We start from the raw sequence: 18,002 nt of genomic DNA on the forward strand, positions 1-18,002 counted from the left end.
AATGTTTTTCCTGTCTTTTTATTAGAAAGTAACGTCCTCCTGTTAACAGCACAGAGAGAAAAAAAATCAAATGCTACAACACAAACCATCTGGGACAAACAAACCCTCAGCTCCGAGCACACTGCTCGCTTGGTGCTGCCCGGACTAAGGGGGCTGTGACTGGGAGGACCACGTTGTTAAGAGATGTTTTGTGTTCTAGTATCAAAGTATGTTACTGGTTATAAACACGGTGAAGAATCACTGCTCCATTTTCCACTCAACTGTCTGCTGCAGCTACCAAAGTGTTGAAGAAAATGGATAAAATGATGGTACTGTGTCATGGCACTGCCTCACCTCCTCAGAGGGATAACACACCAACCAACAGCGAGAGCACTCACCCCTTGTAACTGGCTGCAGGTATTGCCAAGGCAGACCCAGCAGCACGGCTGCGGCCAAAGTCTTGGGCTACAGCAACCAACTGTCCCCAGTTGGGTTAGATGAAAGGAAATTTATACACCAAATTTAACAGATCGATCTTAACACTGACTGCTGGGTGTAGGAAAACTGAGAGCCCATTTCAAATCTCTGCCTTTGCTGGAAGCTTTTGTTTCAGATCTGCCACAGTACTGGGGCCAAAGCAGCTGCTTTCCATGGGCTGGGCGCAGGGAGCAGCATTCCTCTGCCCCACTCTGCCAGGACACGACACTCCAGTGAGGGAAGGACCACACAGCGTGGTCCTGGGTAGACGAGTAGGGTCAGGCATGTGCTCCATGAGTTCGGCTCTAGTGCTACCACTGGAACTTCCAACTGGCTTGTGTGGCATTGAAAAAAAAAAATTAAAAAAAGAAACCCGAAGAAAAATAGTGCCCATTCCGAGAAGGTGGGTCTCCAAGAGGCCCACTCAGGCTCTGTCCAGTCCCCCGTTTCCTCAAAACCATTGACCCAAAACTATACTAAGACCATTCAGCAAGACCAGGCTGCACCTCAACGTGAAGATGCACCAGCTGCTTGAAGCGAGGAAAATGCAGCAGGACCATCACTGCAGCAGCTTCTGGGACTGGACAAAACAACCGACTATCAAAAGCAGCTCCTGCCATCAGGGAACCAGAGTGTGCTTCTCCAGACACTGCCAGCCAGAGCACAGCGCCACCGGGGTACACTCTCGCCAGGTGGAGAGCACATGCATATATCCAGGGGCATTTGTCCCGTGTCAAGGACAGGAGACTCTTTAAACAGCTATAAGTATGGAATGGCAAAGGGAAGGGGAAAGGGCCTGACAGCTCAGCTTTAGTAGTGTCGCTGGTAGGAACCCATAGGTTGCTGGGCTGAGGACCCTGCTCGCCCTTGGGCCACTGTTTGGCTCACTAAGTGGGAGAGTGCAGGACCACTCTGGATAAGGGTGTCCAAGGCTTTCTGCACACTGGGGTTGTCAAAGTTGATACCAGAAGATACTGGCCTTTGAGCAGGTACATTGCTAGGCGCAGGGAGGCGATTCTGGTGCTGACTGTAGAGTGACTGAGCTTGTGGAGGAGCTCCAGGTCTCGGACCGGCATTTCTTGAAGGGCCTTGGAGAGCAGGAATCTGTGTGCTTGGAGTTTGCAATCTCTGCTGAGCCTGGGTTAAGTTTCCAGCACCCATCTGTGCTGGGCGGGCCTGGCCGCTGCCCATGCTAGCGAAGTTCTGGCTCGGCGCGCCGCCCGACGTGCTGGCAGCGGCTGCGGGAGCCCTGTTCGCCACAGCTGCTGCCCCACTGTTGAAGAGACTGAGGATTTTTGCTTGAAGCTCCTGCTGAGGATTAGAAGAGGACACTGGAACAGAAGGAGCAGAGACCAGAGGCTGTGAACCCTGATGAGCCTGATTGCTTGGAAGGCTGGACTGACTTCCCAGAGATGATCCTGAAGGTGCCCCCAAGGATTGTCTTGACATGGGTGCTGGGAAAGAAAAGGAAGAGGGTTAAAGCTCTGCATGTGCCCTTGAAGGGGCACCTAAAGAAAACCCGTGAAACAGCTACCAAAGACACAAGTATCAGTGAATACCCTCCCTCTAAACAGGAGAGCTGCACAGCTCTGGGGAACCCAAACCACCACGCAGAGCTGCTGCCCTTCTTGCAGCAGCCAAACCAATTACGGCAGGTCTGTCGTTTTTCTGAGAGAATCCAGTATAAAAGTTCTTTCACATGGAAGATCTAAATGGTCTCAGTTCTCCCAAGGCCATGCCCATCTCAGTAACCTGAGGTGCTGTGTGAGGCAGTTATGGCACTAGGACTCCTCTGCAATCCCAGGACTCTCCCTGTTCCAGCCGAGGGGGACCACAGACCGTGTGACCGGTGGCCTCGCCTGCGCCTGAGCCTCACCCTGCAGAGTCTCGGTGCTGCCCCTCAGGAGGCGCTCCTTCCGGTCCCTCAGGTAATTGATCACTTTGTCCATCTCCTCAGCAGTCAGGTAGCGGTTGTCTGCCAGCAGGTTCAGGAGGGTCTGGATCGCCGGGGGGTGACCTCCCCGGGCCCCCTCGTCCCCAGGGCCCGGGCGCTCCCGCTCCTGCAGGACAGCCTCATCTGCCATCTTGGCCGCCTGCCGGGCGATCTCCTCGCGCTCCTTCTCCCGACACTCCGTTTTGTAGCGCTCGTAATTCCTGGCCACCAGCACCATGGCATCCGCCTGGGGCATGTTGCGGTGCTCTGCACGAGGGAAAGCAAAGGAGGGTAACAGGAGGTGCCTTGCTTCATGCACGCCAGCACCTCATTCAGCAGGCAGGGACTCACTACTCTGGGATTTCAGGCACAGCTGAAGTCTGTGCCTGGGAAGCTTCCCAAGCTTCCACAATCACAGTTCTGTTTCCTAAGCCACCAACAGGCTCAAGGCTATCACCCAGCAAGGCCATCCTTTCCTTCCATAGTTGAGGGCTCTGATGAGATATTGGATCAGCCCAAGAAATGTCTTTCTTGCCTCTCACCCATTCAGGAGGGACAGCAGCTCACTCTACCTCTCACATAAATTCTCTGTGCTCTAAGAAGAGACATTTACAGCTGCTAAACTCTTGGACAGATCCAAAACTTGCCCTCTGAAGGCTGCTAAAGCTTTCGGGAGGAGGACAGCAGTGGGAATACTTCTTGGTTCTGTAGTGCCAACCCCTCGATACAATGTGTGTGTACACAGGAGGTGGGGAGGAGAGAAGCACTGGCTCAATGTCACATAATTGCTGCTTATGTTTACTACTGGGGCAGTAAGCAGCCATCAGGTTCTACAATACAACCAGTGATGGCCAATTGCAACACTCTTTGGGGTTTTGTGCAGATGCCTTTTGAAGTTTTTGAGGTCATTATTTCCACCTCACAAAGCACAGACACAAACAATCCCTTGAACACAGATTGAAGCAGGGAGATCAAAAGAGCCTTCGCATTCCAAAGAGTGCCCAAAGCTGCGGGCGCTTTCACACCTGCAGAACATTAAATCCTGGCACCCATTTCCTTGTTACAGGGAACTGGGGTTCATTTTAACATTATGCTTTGCACCAGTGGTGAAAGAGTTCCCTGAAACTGACGCGAATGGCAAGTTGGCTGTGTGTGGTTCAAGTGAACATATTTCATCTCTAGAAAGAGCTGTGGATGAGCTGGGGTTCTTATTAGATGCAATACACCATCATTAGATCCAGAAAAGAAGGGAAGCTTTGTGGGAGGATGGGTGTTAACCAAAGGAGTTAAGAGTTAAAACCAAGGGCAGTGGAAAGCCCAGTGAAGTGTGTGAGCTGTATTTCTGCACAAGTTAGGGAACCCTCCTACCACATCTGCACCCCATACTAAAAAAACCTGGGCTTCCTCAGTGAGCACGCAAAAAGCCGTGACTGTGCATTCAGATGTTTACTCTCCCAGATGAACCTCACAAAACATTACTTGAGAGCACAGTCAGGGAGCAATAATCTCCCAAAGCTCAAGTCGCACAAGCCCCATGTGTAAACAGAGGATGTGCAGAGGCCTGCAATGAGAGCACAGGCTGCTCTCCAAAATCACATTCTGATGAGACTGTTTTTAATACCTACACCCACCCTCACAACCACCAAGTCACACCCTGAGATGAAAAGCGTTGCGACAAGCGTAAGTGGCGCTCAGAAGGTGGCGCGCATAGACCCAACCCCTTTATAGTCCTACCTTTTTATAACTCTTCCCAGTTTCATGACTGCATCTTTACCATGCCCGAACACATAATCATTACCCTGTTTTCCTTAAATGACATTTGGGTTTAAAATCTGTCCTGTAATTTGCCACATTCCAAACACGCTGTCTTTGAGAACAAGTGATAAACTGAGGTTGGACTGGTCTTACTCAGAAATCTGCCAGGGCAATGCCAGGGCATGAGCTGGGGCTCATGGCTTGCCCCCGGATGCAAAGGCTGGTGGTGTTAGGTGCTGAGACTGCAGCCAAGATTCCCTCTTGGCAGAAATAAAACAGTCCTTTTGACAAGGGACAAATAAAGTATTATGGAAACTTGCAAATAATGATATTCACATTTATGACATGGTGTCAAGTCATTAATAACTACTTATGTCACAGCAAGGATGAACCTTGTCTTGTGTGATCCTGCTTGAAAGTGTTCTGAAGCAGCACTGGGAGTGGTTCGGAGCGAACACACAGCTACAGAACCTACTGAGACCTCAGTACCTTGTGGGGTGCCAAACATGATGTTAACAGTGCAAGAGCGGTGAACTTGATGCTGCTGGGTGATGACAATGGCAAAAGGAGACCCTCCTCTGCTCACATCGTCCAGGGCTTGCGACAGTGACATCTCTGTGTTGAGGAAGATCAGGTCCACTACCATGCCCAGATCCCGCACTTTCCGCCCCACTGACTCCGCGTACTCCCTACCACAAAGCAAAGCCAGTAGAGTTTAACACGTCAGTCACACAGAAACAGAAACCCTGGCACATCCACCCTCGCTGTCACCTCAGATTCGCTGTTCTGATGGTTTGCCAAACCTCACAGTGTGTAACAGGACAGTATTACAGCAATCTCATTACAGTGATGTAAGAGCCCTTGTTTTGATCTGAATCAGTCATTTCAGTTTAAATGAAATAAATTACAAATCAAACCTTAGCTTAGCTGAGAAACAGTGTTTGCAAAGGGATTTACACTATTATAGATTGGTTTACATATAAATGTGTTTAAACTGAACTCATTAAGTGAGGTAATTTATGCCCACAGGGATCTAAGGGGCAAACAGCAGAGCAGTCAACCTACAGTTGACCAAGTTACTTGTGCTACGTTCAGTATCTTAACTGTTCAAATGTGCCTTATTACTTGCTCATTTGTTCGACCTGCTGCTTTCTGCTCTAGTCCAGCATCAACACAGCATCTACAGATCCACTGTTCTTGTATCGACTGTCCCACAGTTTAGTCTGTGTGCACCCACCCCTTCAGAAAGAGGTTCAGTTCATCTTTGAATGCAAACACTGTAACAATGACTAAAACTGTTCCCCCCAACTGCCTTTCTAAGAATTTCTAAGCTACATGGACTGTGTATCCAAGTCAGTCAGGAGTCCCCTTTAACAGGTCTATAGTAGGTGACATCAATGCTTCAATACCCACATTTATTACATGCTCCAGCTCTTAGGGTTTGTAGCTGTTACAGACCAAAATGATCCTTAGGATATTAAGTTGGTCCTCTTGCACAAACAATTTCTCTCTATATCAAATACAGTAACGTGTGGCCTATTAAAATTATCTTCCAAAGACTTTTAGTCACCGAGGGATGAAGAATCTAAAATTTCCTTTCAAGATTTGTTCCAATAGGCAATCTACTCCATTAAAAGCAAACCACAGTTTATTTCTAGTTTCACTGCTTCCCTTGTTCCTGTTTCCTGTTCTGTCTTCCACCACCAGGCCAGGCAAGCACCAGCTCTGTTTTTCTCCCTCACAGACAGAGCAGTTAGATAAAATCAACTCTTGATCTCTTTTCTGAAGGGCTATGGAGACAGAGCTTTACATCTCCCCTTGACAAACACTTTCCTTAGACTCCAGGCCAGGTCTATGATTTATTTACCATTTGCTATTCTTCAATATATTTATGTCTAAAGCTGTAGCCATCAGAGTGGTGCCATCATTACAGCCCCAGTCCTGTTGTACCAGACACAGATGTGCCCTCCTGTTCCCAACGAAGCACTTGGGCTGCCCCAAGAGCTTGCCCTGGTTACTACTCACACATGCTCTGACACTGCTCATGACTGGCAGCAGTGATTTTGCATTTCTTGCATGTTGGATTGGCAGTGATGACAGGTATCTGTCCTAGTAACCAATGTGACAGGAGCTCTGAAATGAACACCCCCACAACTGCCCAACATCTGCTCTGCACTATCTGCTGGTTGGCACATATGAGTAAGTTCTGTATCATTCAGCACATGAATAATAAGTACAAGCTGCTACAACCTGATATGAAGAGTAAGTAGAAAAGTAACAGGAGAAGGTATAGTGATAGGTGAGAAGAATGAAATAAAAGTAAAGCACAAGATACAATATTTCTCCATCTCATCAACCTATGTTCCCAGAACAGCAACAGGAGCTATAGCTTTCCAAGGGCTCTAAAGCCACGTCCTTCAAAAGCAACTGGCAATATAAACAGCCTCAAGGCAGGGCTAAGTTTAGTTTCACTTTCTTCTACTATGCAATAATAAAATTGGTCATAACTGTTTTCTTACTTTGTCTGTTTATTCACCACGATCACAGAACAATCCACGGGTCTCTCTGCATCAAAACGTCTCTTGATTTCCTCGTAGTATTGACGATACAGCTCCTCCCGGCGCCGCTCCTCACGCTTCAGGCGCTCTGAAAGCCAGCCCCAGGGACAGAACACATGATGCCTTCTGGACCCACTCTCGGCACTGCACCTCCCATACCCTCCAGGGGGAGATGTGAATCTGCCCATTACAACATTATGGGTACTCACCATCTGAATTCACTGGTGCTCTGTCAAAATGCTCTTTGTAACGGTCGTAGTAAGAGTCGTCCTTCCGCCGACAGTAGTCTTCGAAGCGAAGGTAACGGTCATAGGATTCATCTCGTCTGCAACATTTACAGAAGCAGCAAAGGTTTCCATGCTCCAGCACCAGCTCAGGCAGTAACTTTAGCCAATGCATCACACACAAACCCTCCTCGAGTTTAATTCTGAAGTACCCACCTGCTCCCCCCAAGACCCAAAGCAGGCACCCAACTGTCCCCAGCCAGAGCAATTTACTGATCTTAGATGCCTGACACCACTCAATCCAGCGCAGCCATTAAGGCAGGAACACCATAAAACATGTCGGCAAACGCAAGCCCAGGGAGATTACCTGTACAAAGGGTCCCGAGGGTCTCTCATATCCCGTGGATCCCTCACATCTCGTGGATTTCTCATATCCCGTGGATCCCTGTATCGATCATACAGTGGCTCCCGTGGGTCACGAAGGTCTCGAATATCCCGAGGGTCCCGCAGGTCTCTTGGATCCCTGATGTCCCGCGGGTCCCGCAGGTCCCGGGGGTCCCTGTGGTCTCTGGTGTCACGCATGTCTCTAGCTCGGATGTCTCGAGTGTCTCTGGAATCTCGGCCATTTCTACCATCTCTAGGGTCTCTCCGTGGGCTCCCCCGAAGAGGGGAGCGGTCACGCCTGGTGTCTCGGCCATCCCCGTAGGCATACGGCTCCCTGAGGAAAACACCAGGAACAGTTCATTAGACTGCTAGTGGCACAAGTACACTTACCCCTAGATCTCTTACCTGAGGTGCCAAAGCAGCTGAATCCTCCCTCCTAACCCACAACAGCAAGAATTACCCCCAAAACATATTTGTTGAAGCAGCCTGGAGAAGCTTTTAATTGTAACATTTCTCATTCCGAACAAGACCCAGAAAGCTCCTTAATGGAGCATCACTAAAAGCGTAGAGCACCTGTGGAAGAAGTTAACAGGCACCTCAGAAAACACCATTTCAAGGGCGCCAGCCTTAGATCTATCAAATGTGTTTTTGCAAGTTTTTGAGAGCATTGAAGCTGCTGCAGCCCAATAACCACAGACCTGCAGTAGCCAGGAGCATTCATGGGATCCATTAAGTTCACCAGTCAATGACAGCAGAATACCTGAAATAATTTGTTATTAGCATATCATTAAAAAAGGAGCTTGCCGTGACCAAAGACACTGCAGGTTCCATGTTGTGGTTGGGTTTGTGCTGCCAGCAGAAAGCAGTGACAGCAGCCGCCATGTCCTGTGCTGGAAGGGCCAGTTTCTGTACAAAGCCAGTCTTATGCTTATGATGGCCCTGTTAAGGGGGTACCAAACCCCACCAGCACCACATCCTCAGCAGAAACAGCTTCTCTGTTGTATCTGAATGATCCATCTCATTCAGACTTTGTATTGCACTGTCTTCGGAGGAAAGGAAGAATAACATCCCAGTCTTCAACTTTTCCAAAAAAAGTAGGTTTTTTTCCAGGTCATATTTTGTTTTCCAGAAAAAACCACATCACTTCACTGCAGTCTAAGCCAAACAGAAAAGAATCTTGCAGGGAAACTACTGAGACTCACATGTTCGGCATGTTCTTTCCCTGAGATACTGACAGCCATCAGAAGAAAAACAGCTTTTTGAATCTTTTTATTTCCAAAACTTGACAGACATTTAGAGTCCTCTACCAGCCTAATCCAGGTTAGGAAAGATAAGCAGAACGCAAGCCTACTTCCACTATGGTGCATTCACGTGGTAGTCACCTGGAGAGAACGGGAGGAGCAGCGAGTCAGATGTGCCCAAGTTCAGTGTCAGGTACAGACAGATGTGCAGAGTGTGCATGGATTCGGGTGGTTACACCCAGCTGTGCTAGGGGACACACAGAAGCACTGTCATTCCCTGCTTTTATGTCAGGTATGAAGGAAATCTTGGGACAGAGTTGCCACTAAGAACATACATAGTGTCCTCCTGTAAAAGAAACACTGTATTTGCACACACACAAGTGTAAACTCCCTCAGCCTCTTGAACACACAGATCCACTTGTCCGTGATCTGTATTGAAACCACATCACATAAGATACACCTCCTTGTCCCCTGCCCCCCAACCTACAGTGAACCATGCTGGAAGCTCAGGGGAAACTTCCCACTTGCTCTAATGGATACTGAGTAACTGGTCGTTCTGCAGCTGCAGGACTACAGCAAAACAGCCAGCGCAGCGGAATTGTTTGGCATAGGACATTTATTCCAGCTGGAGTGGGGTGACCAGAACAGGCCACATCCATCATCTGCAGAGACAAATAGATCCGGAACGAGCACCGCACAACTGCCACAGAAGCGCAGACGAGGTGTGGGTCCCCTCTGCTCCCCATCACTGCTGGGCTGCTTGCAGAGAGGCAGCAGCATGAAGGCACAGCGGCCTTCTGCACCTCTGTCACCAAAGCCTGACTCCTGCAGCACCAGCCCAACTGCCCACGTCCGCTCAGGACTCAGCACCACAGCACAGGACTCCACCGCTGTCATTCACACACCTGCAGCGTGCACCAGGTCCATCATCCATGGCCAGGACCTGACACCCACAGTGCTGCTTGGGACCGGGGGTAGTGACACGGGATGGCCACAGTGTCTGCAGTGCCAGCTGGAATCCAGTGCCTGTTTCAGCAGCACCGCAGCCTTCAACACGCCCATGCAGCTCCAGTGCTCCTTGGAGGCCTTGATGTGAGCATCTGCTCTTGCACACGCAGGATGACACAGGTCCCAGTGCATCAGGACCTGCTGCTTATCTCTCCCCGTGAGGTCTGAGGACCAGCGCTCATGGCATCGGTGCCTGCTGCACACATACCTGCAGTGTGCTTGGGGTCCTTGTGCCAGCACTGAGCACACCCCAAGGCTCAGATGCTTACAGATGTGTAACAGGACCCCCCCAACTGTGTGCCCAATGTGGTTCCTGTAGTATGCTGGTCTCTGCAAGTGCATTTGGCCCTGTGCAGAATAAGTGCAGCACATACAAAAGACCTAGATGATGCCAAGTATTGCAGCTACTCATTTGCTGATTTTTTTGGTGGTAGATGTCTTGCTGGCTGAACTTTTTCCTCAGTTTTTGGTAATTTCGCAGGTCAGGTTAGTAGACCACACGAGATACGCGAGGGCTTGATTACCTTTAAGTCCAACAAGCAACACTGTGTGGAAAGCTTCACATTACAGGCATGGAAGATGCACAACAGCACATCTTTGTGTGCTCCCAGTAGTGCCATGGAAAGGAACCTGAAGCTGCCTTCCTGTGACAGGACAGTCTGTGTCTTCTCCACTTGCCTGTGACTTCATGCACGGAGGAGGTGCAGGAGCAGCACACGCTGTGCCTACTGAGGGGCAGAAAATGATGAGAAGCTGGCAGGTGCCCATCACTAACCTGGCTCCAGGTCCTGGCAGACAGGACAGTGCAAGAGAGATGTTTGGTCTGTCTTGTGCTTCACTCTTATGTTCTTTTCCAGTCTCATTTCAGCACTGGAAGCTTTCAACATCAGGAGAGACAAGATCCCAAAGTCTTCTACAGCATGGCACTGGGAATGCTACAGCCCAGTAGCATTCCCTAGATATGCCTCGGCTTCTCTGACACTTGAGGCAGGAGAGAACATCACGTGTATTCTTCCTCACAAGCCCCTATGACTTTTGCTGCAAAACATAACACTTAGCTGCAGTCACAGCAGCAGACACGAGGTTTCCCTCATGTCTCCCGAGGTGCCAGCGCCAGAAGGGCCCCGAGAGCTGCAGTGGCCACGTCCCAACTGTCTCACTTGAGCGTCGCCGTCTGAGTGGGGGTGGCCATGGGGGAGACACACACATTTAGCACAGGCCACTGGGCTCACGCCCTGACCTTCCTACTACAACTCATTGCTTCCAGGTACTTTACCTTCGTGCCGGACTGGACCTTGATGAAGCCTTATTCATATTTCTTCTTTCCACTGCTTTATTAATATCTGTAAAGAATAATCAACCCATCTGTTCAATGCTATGGAACAAAAAAAATATCATCAGCACAATTCAAATGAAAGCAACTTAAGTTCAACAACATCCAGATGGTGCAAGAAAATCCATTCAGCAGAGAGACATTGTCACTTTGACAATTTTTTATTAAGTTTTGATAGTACAACATAATGAAATGTTCATGGATTTCTGACTTCGAAATAGGGTGGACAGCCTAGGTAGAGTTTTAACATTTTATGTTCAGGCCTAAATGCAGACTCTTCATTCCATAAGAAAACCTCTTTCTTCTGCAGTCTATGAGCGAGCAGAAAGCAACTCATGGACTCTAGGAGAAAAAGCAGAGTCTGAAAACCACCAAGAAAGGAAGCTGATGGCCAGCACAGTCTCAAGTTCCCAGCCAAAACTGTTCAATGGAGCATACTGCTACCCTTATTGAGAACAACATGAGGGTTCTCAAGTGGCACATGCAACTGCCTCCAAGGTGCTGCTGCAGCCTCCACTCGGTGAGTGGGATCCGGGGAGCCTGAGGCACAAGCTCCTTAGGAAGGTCAACATGGCGCATTCAAAGCACCACTGTTAACATGATGCAAACTGATGCAACAGATCAGAAACTGAGAACTGGCTGGTTTCTGAGCACCCCCATGAAAAACATCATGAAGTGAAATGAAGTAAGACAACTCGATAAACAGAGTCTTGTCCTCAGCCAGAAAAAGTGAAGCTGTCCAGAACCGGCAGGGACCAATTTGTTCTACTGTGAGGAAACAAAGCCGCTGGTAACAGCTGACTGAGAATGGAATAAGGCACTGGAGGGGGGCAAGAACAGACAGAAATTACTTCAGATGTTTTACTCTGAGAGCCTTTTAAGGACACAAACAAAACCAACCCATGTCCTATCTGCTCCCTGAGAACCTATTGACAATTTAAAGTTCCTAGTAGTTTGCATTACCTCCTTTCAAAGCTCTTGCAAGAGAATAAACATGCCACATGGCTTTAGGCAGACTCAGTCTTAACATCTTCTGCAGATCTTCCCAAACTATTCTTCAGAACTTTCAGTTACAGGATCTGTTCTAACCTTTGCTCCCGTCGTCCACCAAGCAGCAGTGTGTTCACTTTTTGTGGGGGAGAGAAGCAAGTGTAGCCTGAACCTTAACTGCGGCTGTAGCACCAGAGCACTCAGGACCACAGAGCAGCCTCCAGGATCAGCTGCATTCGTTGCCGGCTGTCACAAACTAAATTTGATGGGCATTTATTCCCTACATAGCTTTAACCAATAAAGATACGAAAACACTTCTATGTGTTTGTGGAAGCATTCATATAATGCAACATTGGAGTTAAACTCTCCCAAAGCCTTTTACCTACTTGTGTTCTTAGCAGTTACATTTAATGCTCAGACTGTGTAACTGAGGCAACTCTTCTCCTTGCATTTATTTTTTTCTTGAGATTTTTTTTCCCCTTAAAGGCAAGTGTTATCTTTAAGCAAGACACTATCTGCTTTCTTTGGTTTAAGATTATTTTTATTCTCTTTTACGATGCCATTGCAGACACCTATCAGGATTTTTACACTCAAAACCATACATTACTTAAAAAAAAAAAAAAAAAAAACCTCAACAAAAATATTTTCCTAGAAGAAAAAAAACCACCTTTGACAGGGACCCTCCTCTGGTGCAAAATGAACGGATTTAATAACATTTTATTTAATGCCAACAGCATTTACAGGTTAATTATGTGAACACTGACAAAACTTCAGAGAAAAAAAAAGGTCTTCTGTCCTGCAGGGTTCTGAGGTGACAGGGCCACTGCAGTGACCTTCTGAATGAACACGGGTGACAAGAGAGCCTTGAATCACATTCCTATCTCAAGTACAGTGGTGGCATTGAGCTCGAGCTTATCTTTTAGCAAAACATCCAATTCCAATTTAAAAGTCTTCAGAGCACAGAAAGCACCAAAGCTCCAGTGAGTTATTCCAGAAGTCAATTACTTTGCTGCTAAAGAAAACTATTTATTTCCATTTAAGGATTTGTCATGCCTAAGCCTACTAGATTAAAACTCACTTATCTCCAGGTCTGTCTGTTACACAGATCACATCACTCCTTTATCTCAAGGCTTTTGCTAGGGCTTGTTCTTCAGCTCTTTAAGCCTTCTTCAGGTTTTTTGAGGCTTCTCCCATTTAGCATTATCCTCTTTGAACGAGGCATACCAGATCTGAACACAGTATTCCAGAAGTATACCCCAGGTACCAAACCCTCACCGCTTACAAAGCTGTTTTGTACAGCCAGGGATGACAAAAGCACTCTTGCTGGGTGCAGATCTTCCCTTCTGGCTTTACTGAGAGCTCAGCTCTGCCTGCATCCAGCTTAGGAAGAAGTCCAGGTCATTTCACCACCAGTGACTCCATCTTCATTAGTTCATTCTCTTTCTGAAACATGATTGTGTCTTTTCTCCCCAAGCCACTTACAAAAGCACTGCATGGCCAGGAATCATTTTTTCCAGAACGCCACTCAAAGCACAGAGCAATTCCATCTACATTACACTGAGCTCGAATTCCAATCCATTTAACCCTACATTGGTTTTAATTGTTTAGTTTCTTAATCAAAGCAAACATCTTACAGAACACTGCTACTTTCAGCCATAAAGCTCACCGTATCAGCAGAATAAGAGGTAGGATTTCTTTTGATTGGCATTAATGAATTCCCTTCTCAGTGGGTGTCAGGTGAAAGAATCCCTTTGCTATCAGGGGCAGATGCCTCACTTGCCCCACTTATGCTGCTGACTGGCACATCCACAGCGCTCTGCTACAGCCCTGGAAAATCCCTGGTTCCCAAAGCTTGTGGGAAAATGACAGGAATAGCCCAGGTCTGCACTGAGCCTCACAGACAAGAGATTTAAACTTTCTGAGAGGTCCAGTTTTGGTAGCTGCTGTTTTACCTTTTCAATTTTTCTACTGAAATGGAAATTATATTAAAGCACCTTGTGCCTCTTCAAAGAGAGACAGCAAAAACTGAATACCAAGTGGTCTTTCCAGTTAGAAACTGTTATCATTCCCAGGCAGTTACACCTCAGCTTCTAAAGCAGCTACAGTTGTTCCTGCTTAAGTTTCTAGACATAAACAGCACTGGCCGTAATTTCTTCTTGTATCCTTCTACCCTCCTTGTCTACTTGCCTTCATATCCATCTTGAGGCTCGGGTTTGTTACTGTAGACACACCTTCCCACAAATCATTGTTTAATGCTCCTTTCATTCCTTTCTACATCAAACTGTTTGTCTTCAAATTAGCACAGGTTTGCTTCAAAAGTAATTGTTTTGCTTGTATGTAATAGATTACTCAGCTTTCTAACCACTCACTCCTGTTTAAGTTTGCTCCCAGCACATTTACCAGAAATATTTTTATCTGTATGAAAATGGCCTCCTTAAAGCACCTGGTATTCACACACCACTTTCAGACTGACTGCACATGTGCAAAACCACCCAAGATTACTGGGCTCACAAACTGCTGAGTGCTGTGACCAGTTCCTCAGCCTGCCTAGAGGAACCAGTGCTGCTTTACAAATGTTTTTAAAACTACACGCATGAGGTTGCGCTGAGCACTGCCCAGGGCTGGAGCAGCCTCTCAACACAGGGCAGCAGACCTTTTCAAATACTAACACACGAAGTTCAGAGTAAGACCTAGGTAGAAAGATGAACCACACAACACTTAGAGCAAGTAACTGAAGGGAAATACACAGCTAGTGAAAGTGATTTGAGTCTAACACCAGGCAAGTGTCACACAGGGATCTTTCTGAAGAGCTTTAGAACAAGAGCACTCTCTCTACTGGGATGCATGCTGGGGTCAGTGGGAGAGCATGGAGCAGTTTTCCTTACCTAATCTATACCCTTTATAAAGGCGGCCCTTCTCCCCGTCCAGAGCGGCCTGGACATCCTCCAGACGGTCGTACTGCACGAACCCATAGCCATGGTACATGCTGAGGGCTGCAAAAGGCAACAGCAGGGCAAGACTGGTTACAACCAGGGGACAGCACCAACCCACACCCAAGCCACTGCCTAACCCCAAGTCAAGAAACCACTGCAAGTTTCCTGGGAAAACCACATCTACCAGGATCAAAATGCAGAGCTTAAAGGCTCTGAAATGCATTTCATAGATCTACTGCCTTCTGACACGGCAGTGACCAAAATACAGCCGTGATATAACCAAGATTTGATTAAGAGACTATCGGGTTACTTGAAAGAGTGTTGTAACATCACACTGCAACCCCAAAGCTGAAATGTAGCTGATACACACACGTTACATCTCAGCTGTGCTGAAGGAATCTCTTTTTCAGAGAAAACTATCACTGAAAGGTCACTTTTTAGGAACAGGATTAGTCACTCCTCCCATCATCAGCAAATAGCATTTGACAAGCATGAAAGCAGTATTTCTCACTGAGTTCCCAGGCACAAAAAGGCATAAATATAAAATACTAACCCCTGATTTTGCCATATTTTGAAAATATCTCTTCCATTTCTTCACGAGTCATGTGGTCTGTGGGCAAATTGCCGACAAAAAGTCTTCTCTCTAAGTCCTGAGGGTTGGTGCTGTTGGTGAAGTCGCTCTGTTTGATGCTATTGCTCTTGCGTCCTCGAGCCATTTTGCTGCCGTCCCAAATGCAACTCTTCGCAAAAGAGAAAAAGGGCCATGCACATCACGTGTGTCACTGCAACCCCACACACCAAAAGGGACATTCAACTGAACTGCTTTGTGGCTGGAAACCAACCGAGCCTGCGTGACGCAAGCGTCACTCCAGAGGAATCCTAACCCAGGGATAGAGAGCTCTGGGAAGAACATGTACTGAGGCTTTTTGCTTGGGCTTTTCTGCAATACTGAAAGGCAGTAACCCCAATTGTTTGACAGATAAGTTTTAATGGTTTAACTCCAAAGCAAGATACAAATAAAACTCATTGTCCACTAACACACCTTGACTTTGAGCTTTTCAGAACACCCACTGTTGTCAGACCCATTTCTTTGGTCCACTGGTGAGCAGTGTTGAAGTTTATGCAATATTCAAACACGCAGAAAGGAAACACTCATCACAACATTGCATAACCCAAAGATTTCAATACAGGCTTTGAGCGAGACACCCGGAAGCACTGCTCAAATGCTCCAAGGGACCACACCTGGATTGCTTCACCACATGTGGAATCTTGGCTTTCAATGCCAAAGCACAGTTTCTCATTCAGGCCCTGGTGAAGAGCACCTCCTCATGCCCATCCAGGTGCCGGCTCCCACAGAAGGCGGGTCCACATGAGAATTTGGCCACCCCCATGGAAGCACTGTGCCCTTTCCCCACCGCCCCCAGCACCACAGCCCACTGCGGACCCTGCTGCTGTAACGCGGGCACTGCACAAAGCCCCATGGCAAAACCACCCCAGCAAACAGAACCCAACACAACCCCCACCACAGCAACCAACCCCCACTCAGACTCACTGCCTGGCTTAAGAGTCACCATTACATAAAGCTTACCAAGAAAACGAACACTGCAACTTTCAAGATGAACTTGAAAGACTTAAATCTATTTAATGAAGTTCCCATACTTCCTAAACATCCATCTACAGGAAGGCAGGATGGGATTTCCATTTATAACATGCAAAAACCTGGGGAAAAAGCTGATGAACTCAAGCGTATCAACAGGAGCTTCGCCTGGTAATCAAGAGATGCCTACAGCCAACACGTAACCCACACTTGTTACAATTTACAAGTAGCCTCTAAATAAACAAGTCAAATGTCAAAAAATATGAACAGTTTTAGGTAAATAATTTGACAACACGTAACTGGCATGAAAAATTCATCTCCTGCCCATCTGAGATGTAAAATGTTGGCGTTTTGTTTAAGATACTCAGCTTCACATGTGTCACTTTGCCCCTCTCTGAGGAAGCACTGCAGGAACAGGGGACACCTCCAGGCTTGTGAGCTGCTTCGAATCAACTGAACTGCCAGAACAGGGAGGAGGAAAAATCCCCAACACCCAAACCAAAATTAAACAAACAAGTCATATCTTCTACCATATTTGCCTCCCTCCTCTTTTAAGTTTGCCCTCTCTCCCTCCCGCCCCCATCAGAAGTACCCACCTCTCTTCTACTGCTGCAGATTGAGATCTCACCAGTTCTCCAAATTCTCCCAAGATGAGTAAGGGCTATAAACCATGGGAAGCCCCCCCCCACCCCCCGCTCTATAAACCATGGGAATTCCCCCCCAGCTCTATAAACCATGGGAAAACCTCCACGGCTCAAGCTCCCATTCCGAGCAGGGTGATGTCCACGCTGACTCCTGCCATGCAGCCGGGCTCCGGCACTCCCGGGGCAGGGGGGCAGCAGGAACCCCTCCGGCAGCACGTGGCACGTTCAGTCTCAGGTGTCACATACACACACAGCAAAGAGGCATCCCCAGACCCGTAACTGCTGCTGGAGGAACACTTCACTTCCAGTATGAAAAACAGTGAGAAATTCCCTTTTCTTTTCCTGAAGGGGGGATAGCAGGGGTGGCTGGAGAAGAGAGTGCAAGAGCTTCCCACATGAAGAAACCAGGGAGCTACTTTCCCACTTGCAGGTCACTTTCAAAGCAAAGCAAAGCAATAAATCACCCGGATGGGTTGAATTACTGGTGAACTTCCACACAAGAGCATTTACTGCCTCTTACCATTTTCCACTTGGCAAATTGCATAGTGAGGAGCCATTTAGTAACCAGAAGACCGGAACAAGTGACCGTTGTCCCAGCTTCAGGCATACTGAACTGGGTGAACCAATTTCCACATTAAGTCTTTCCTACGAATGCAGCCAGAGGCCAACTACGAACTGGGGCAGTTTGAAGGTGCCAATCCCGTGTGTAGAAACCCAGTGCCAGGTTCCTACACCAGGCCAGCCCATCCCAGCTCGTGTGCAGTGAACCCTCGGGAAGTGAACCGAAGCCACGTTTCCCTAAAAATCTTATACTTAAACCTACAGTTATTTATTAACAGCACTACAGCTTCAGAAAGCGAGAGACAGTTGGATGTTGAAACTAACACAACGGGACGCACAAGCCCGCAGGAGGCTCCTGGGCAAGGCAGCAGCAGCGAATGAAGCT

General features: G+C 47.7%; 1 protein-coding gene across 1 annotated transcript; it reads right to left on the reverse strand.

Annotated features, from left to right (window-relative positions):
• Nucleotides 1-1,202: 1,202 nt before the first annotated feature.
• NCOA5 (nuclear receptor coactivator 5) lies at nucleotides 1,203-15,555 on the reverse strand. The gene is made up of 9 exons (XM_010020646.1): nucleotides 15,369-15,555; nucleotides 14,768-14,875; nucleotides 10,836-10,902; nucleotides 7,294-7,644; nucleotides 6,912-7,027; nucleotides 6,664-6,790; nucleotides 4,634-4,833; nucleotides 2,333-2,656; nucleotides 1,203-1,910 (listed from the first exon to the last, which is right to left on the reverse strand). The coding sequence occupies exons 1-9, from the start codon at nucleotides 15,529-15,531 to the stop codon at nucleotides 1,267-1,269; spliced, it is 2,100 nt and encodes a 699-aa protein (XP_010018948.1). The 5' UTR covers nucleotides 15,532-15,555; the 3' UTR covers nucleotides 1,203-1,266.
• Between the last annotated feature and the right edge of the window lie 2,447 nt (nucleotides 15,556-18,002).

Source organism: Nestor notabilis, unplaced genomic scaffold (assembly GCF_000696875.1).
Source record: "Nestor notabilis isolate BGI_N333 unplaced genomic scaffold, ASM69687v1 scaffold26758, whole genome shotgun sequence".
In the NCBI taxonomy this organism is placed as follows: domain Eukaryota; kingdom Metazoa; phylum Chordata; class Aves; order Psittaciformes; family Psittacidae; genus Nestor; species Nestor notabilis.

Excerpts from the sequence above, each read along its gene's own strand:
- NCOA5 (XM_010020646.1), bottom strand. The coding sequence starts at position 15,531 with ATGGCTCGAGGACGCAAGAGCAATAGCATCAAACAGAGCGACTTCACC. Across the intron at positions 14,876-15,368 it reads AAAATATGGCAAAATCAGGG|CCCTCAGCATGTACCATGGC; the intron begins GTTAGTATTTTA and ends TGCCTTTTGCAG. Across the intron at positions 6,791-6,911 it reads AGCACCAGTGAATTCAGATG|AGCGCCTGAAGCGTGAGGAG; the intron begins GTGAGTACCCAT and ends GCTGGCTTTCAG.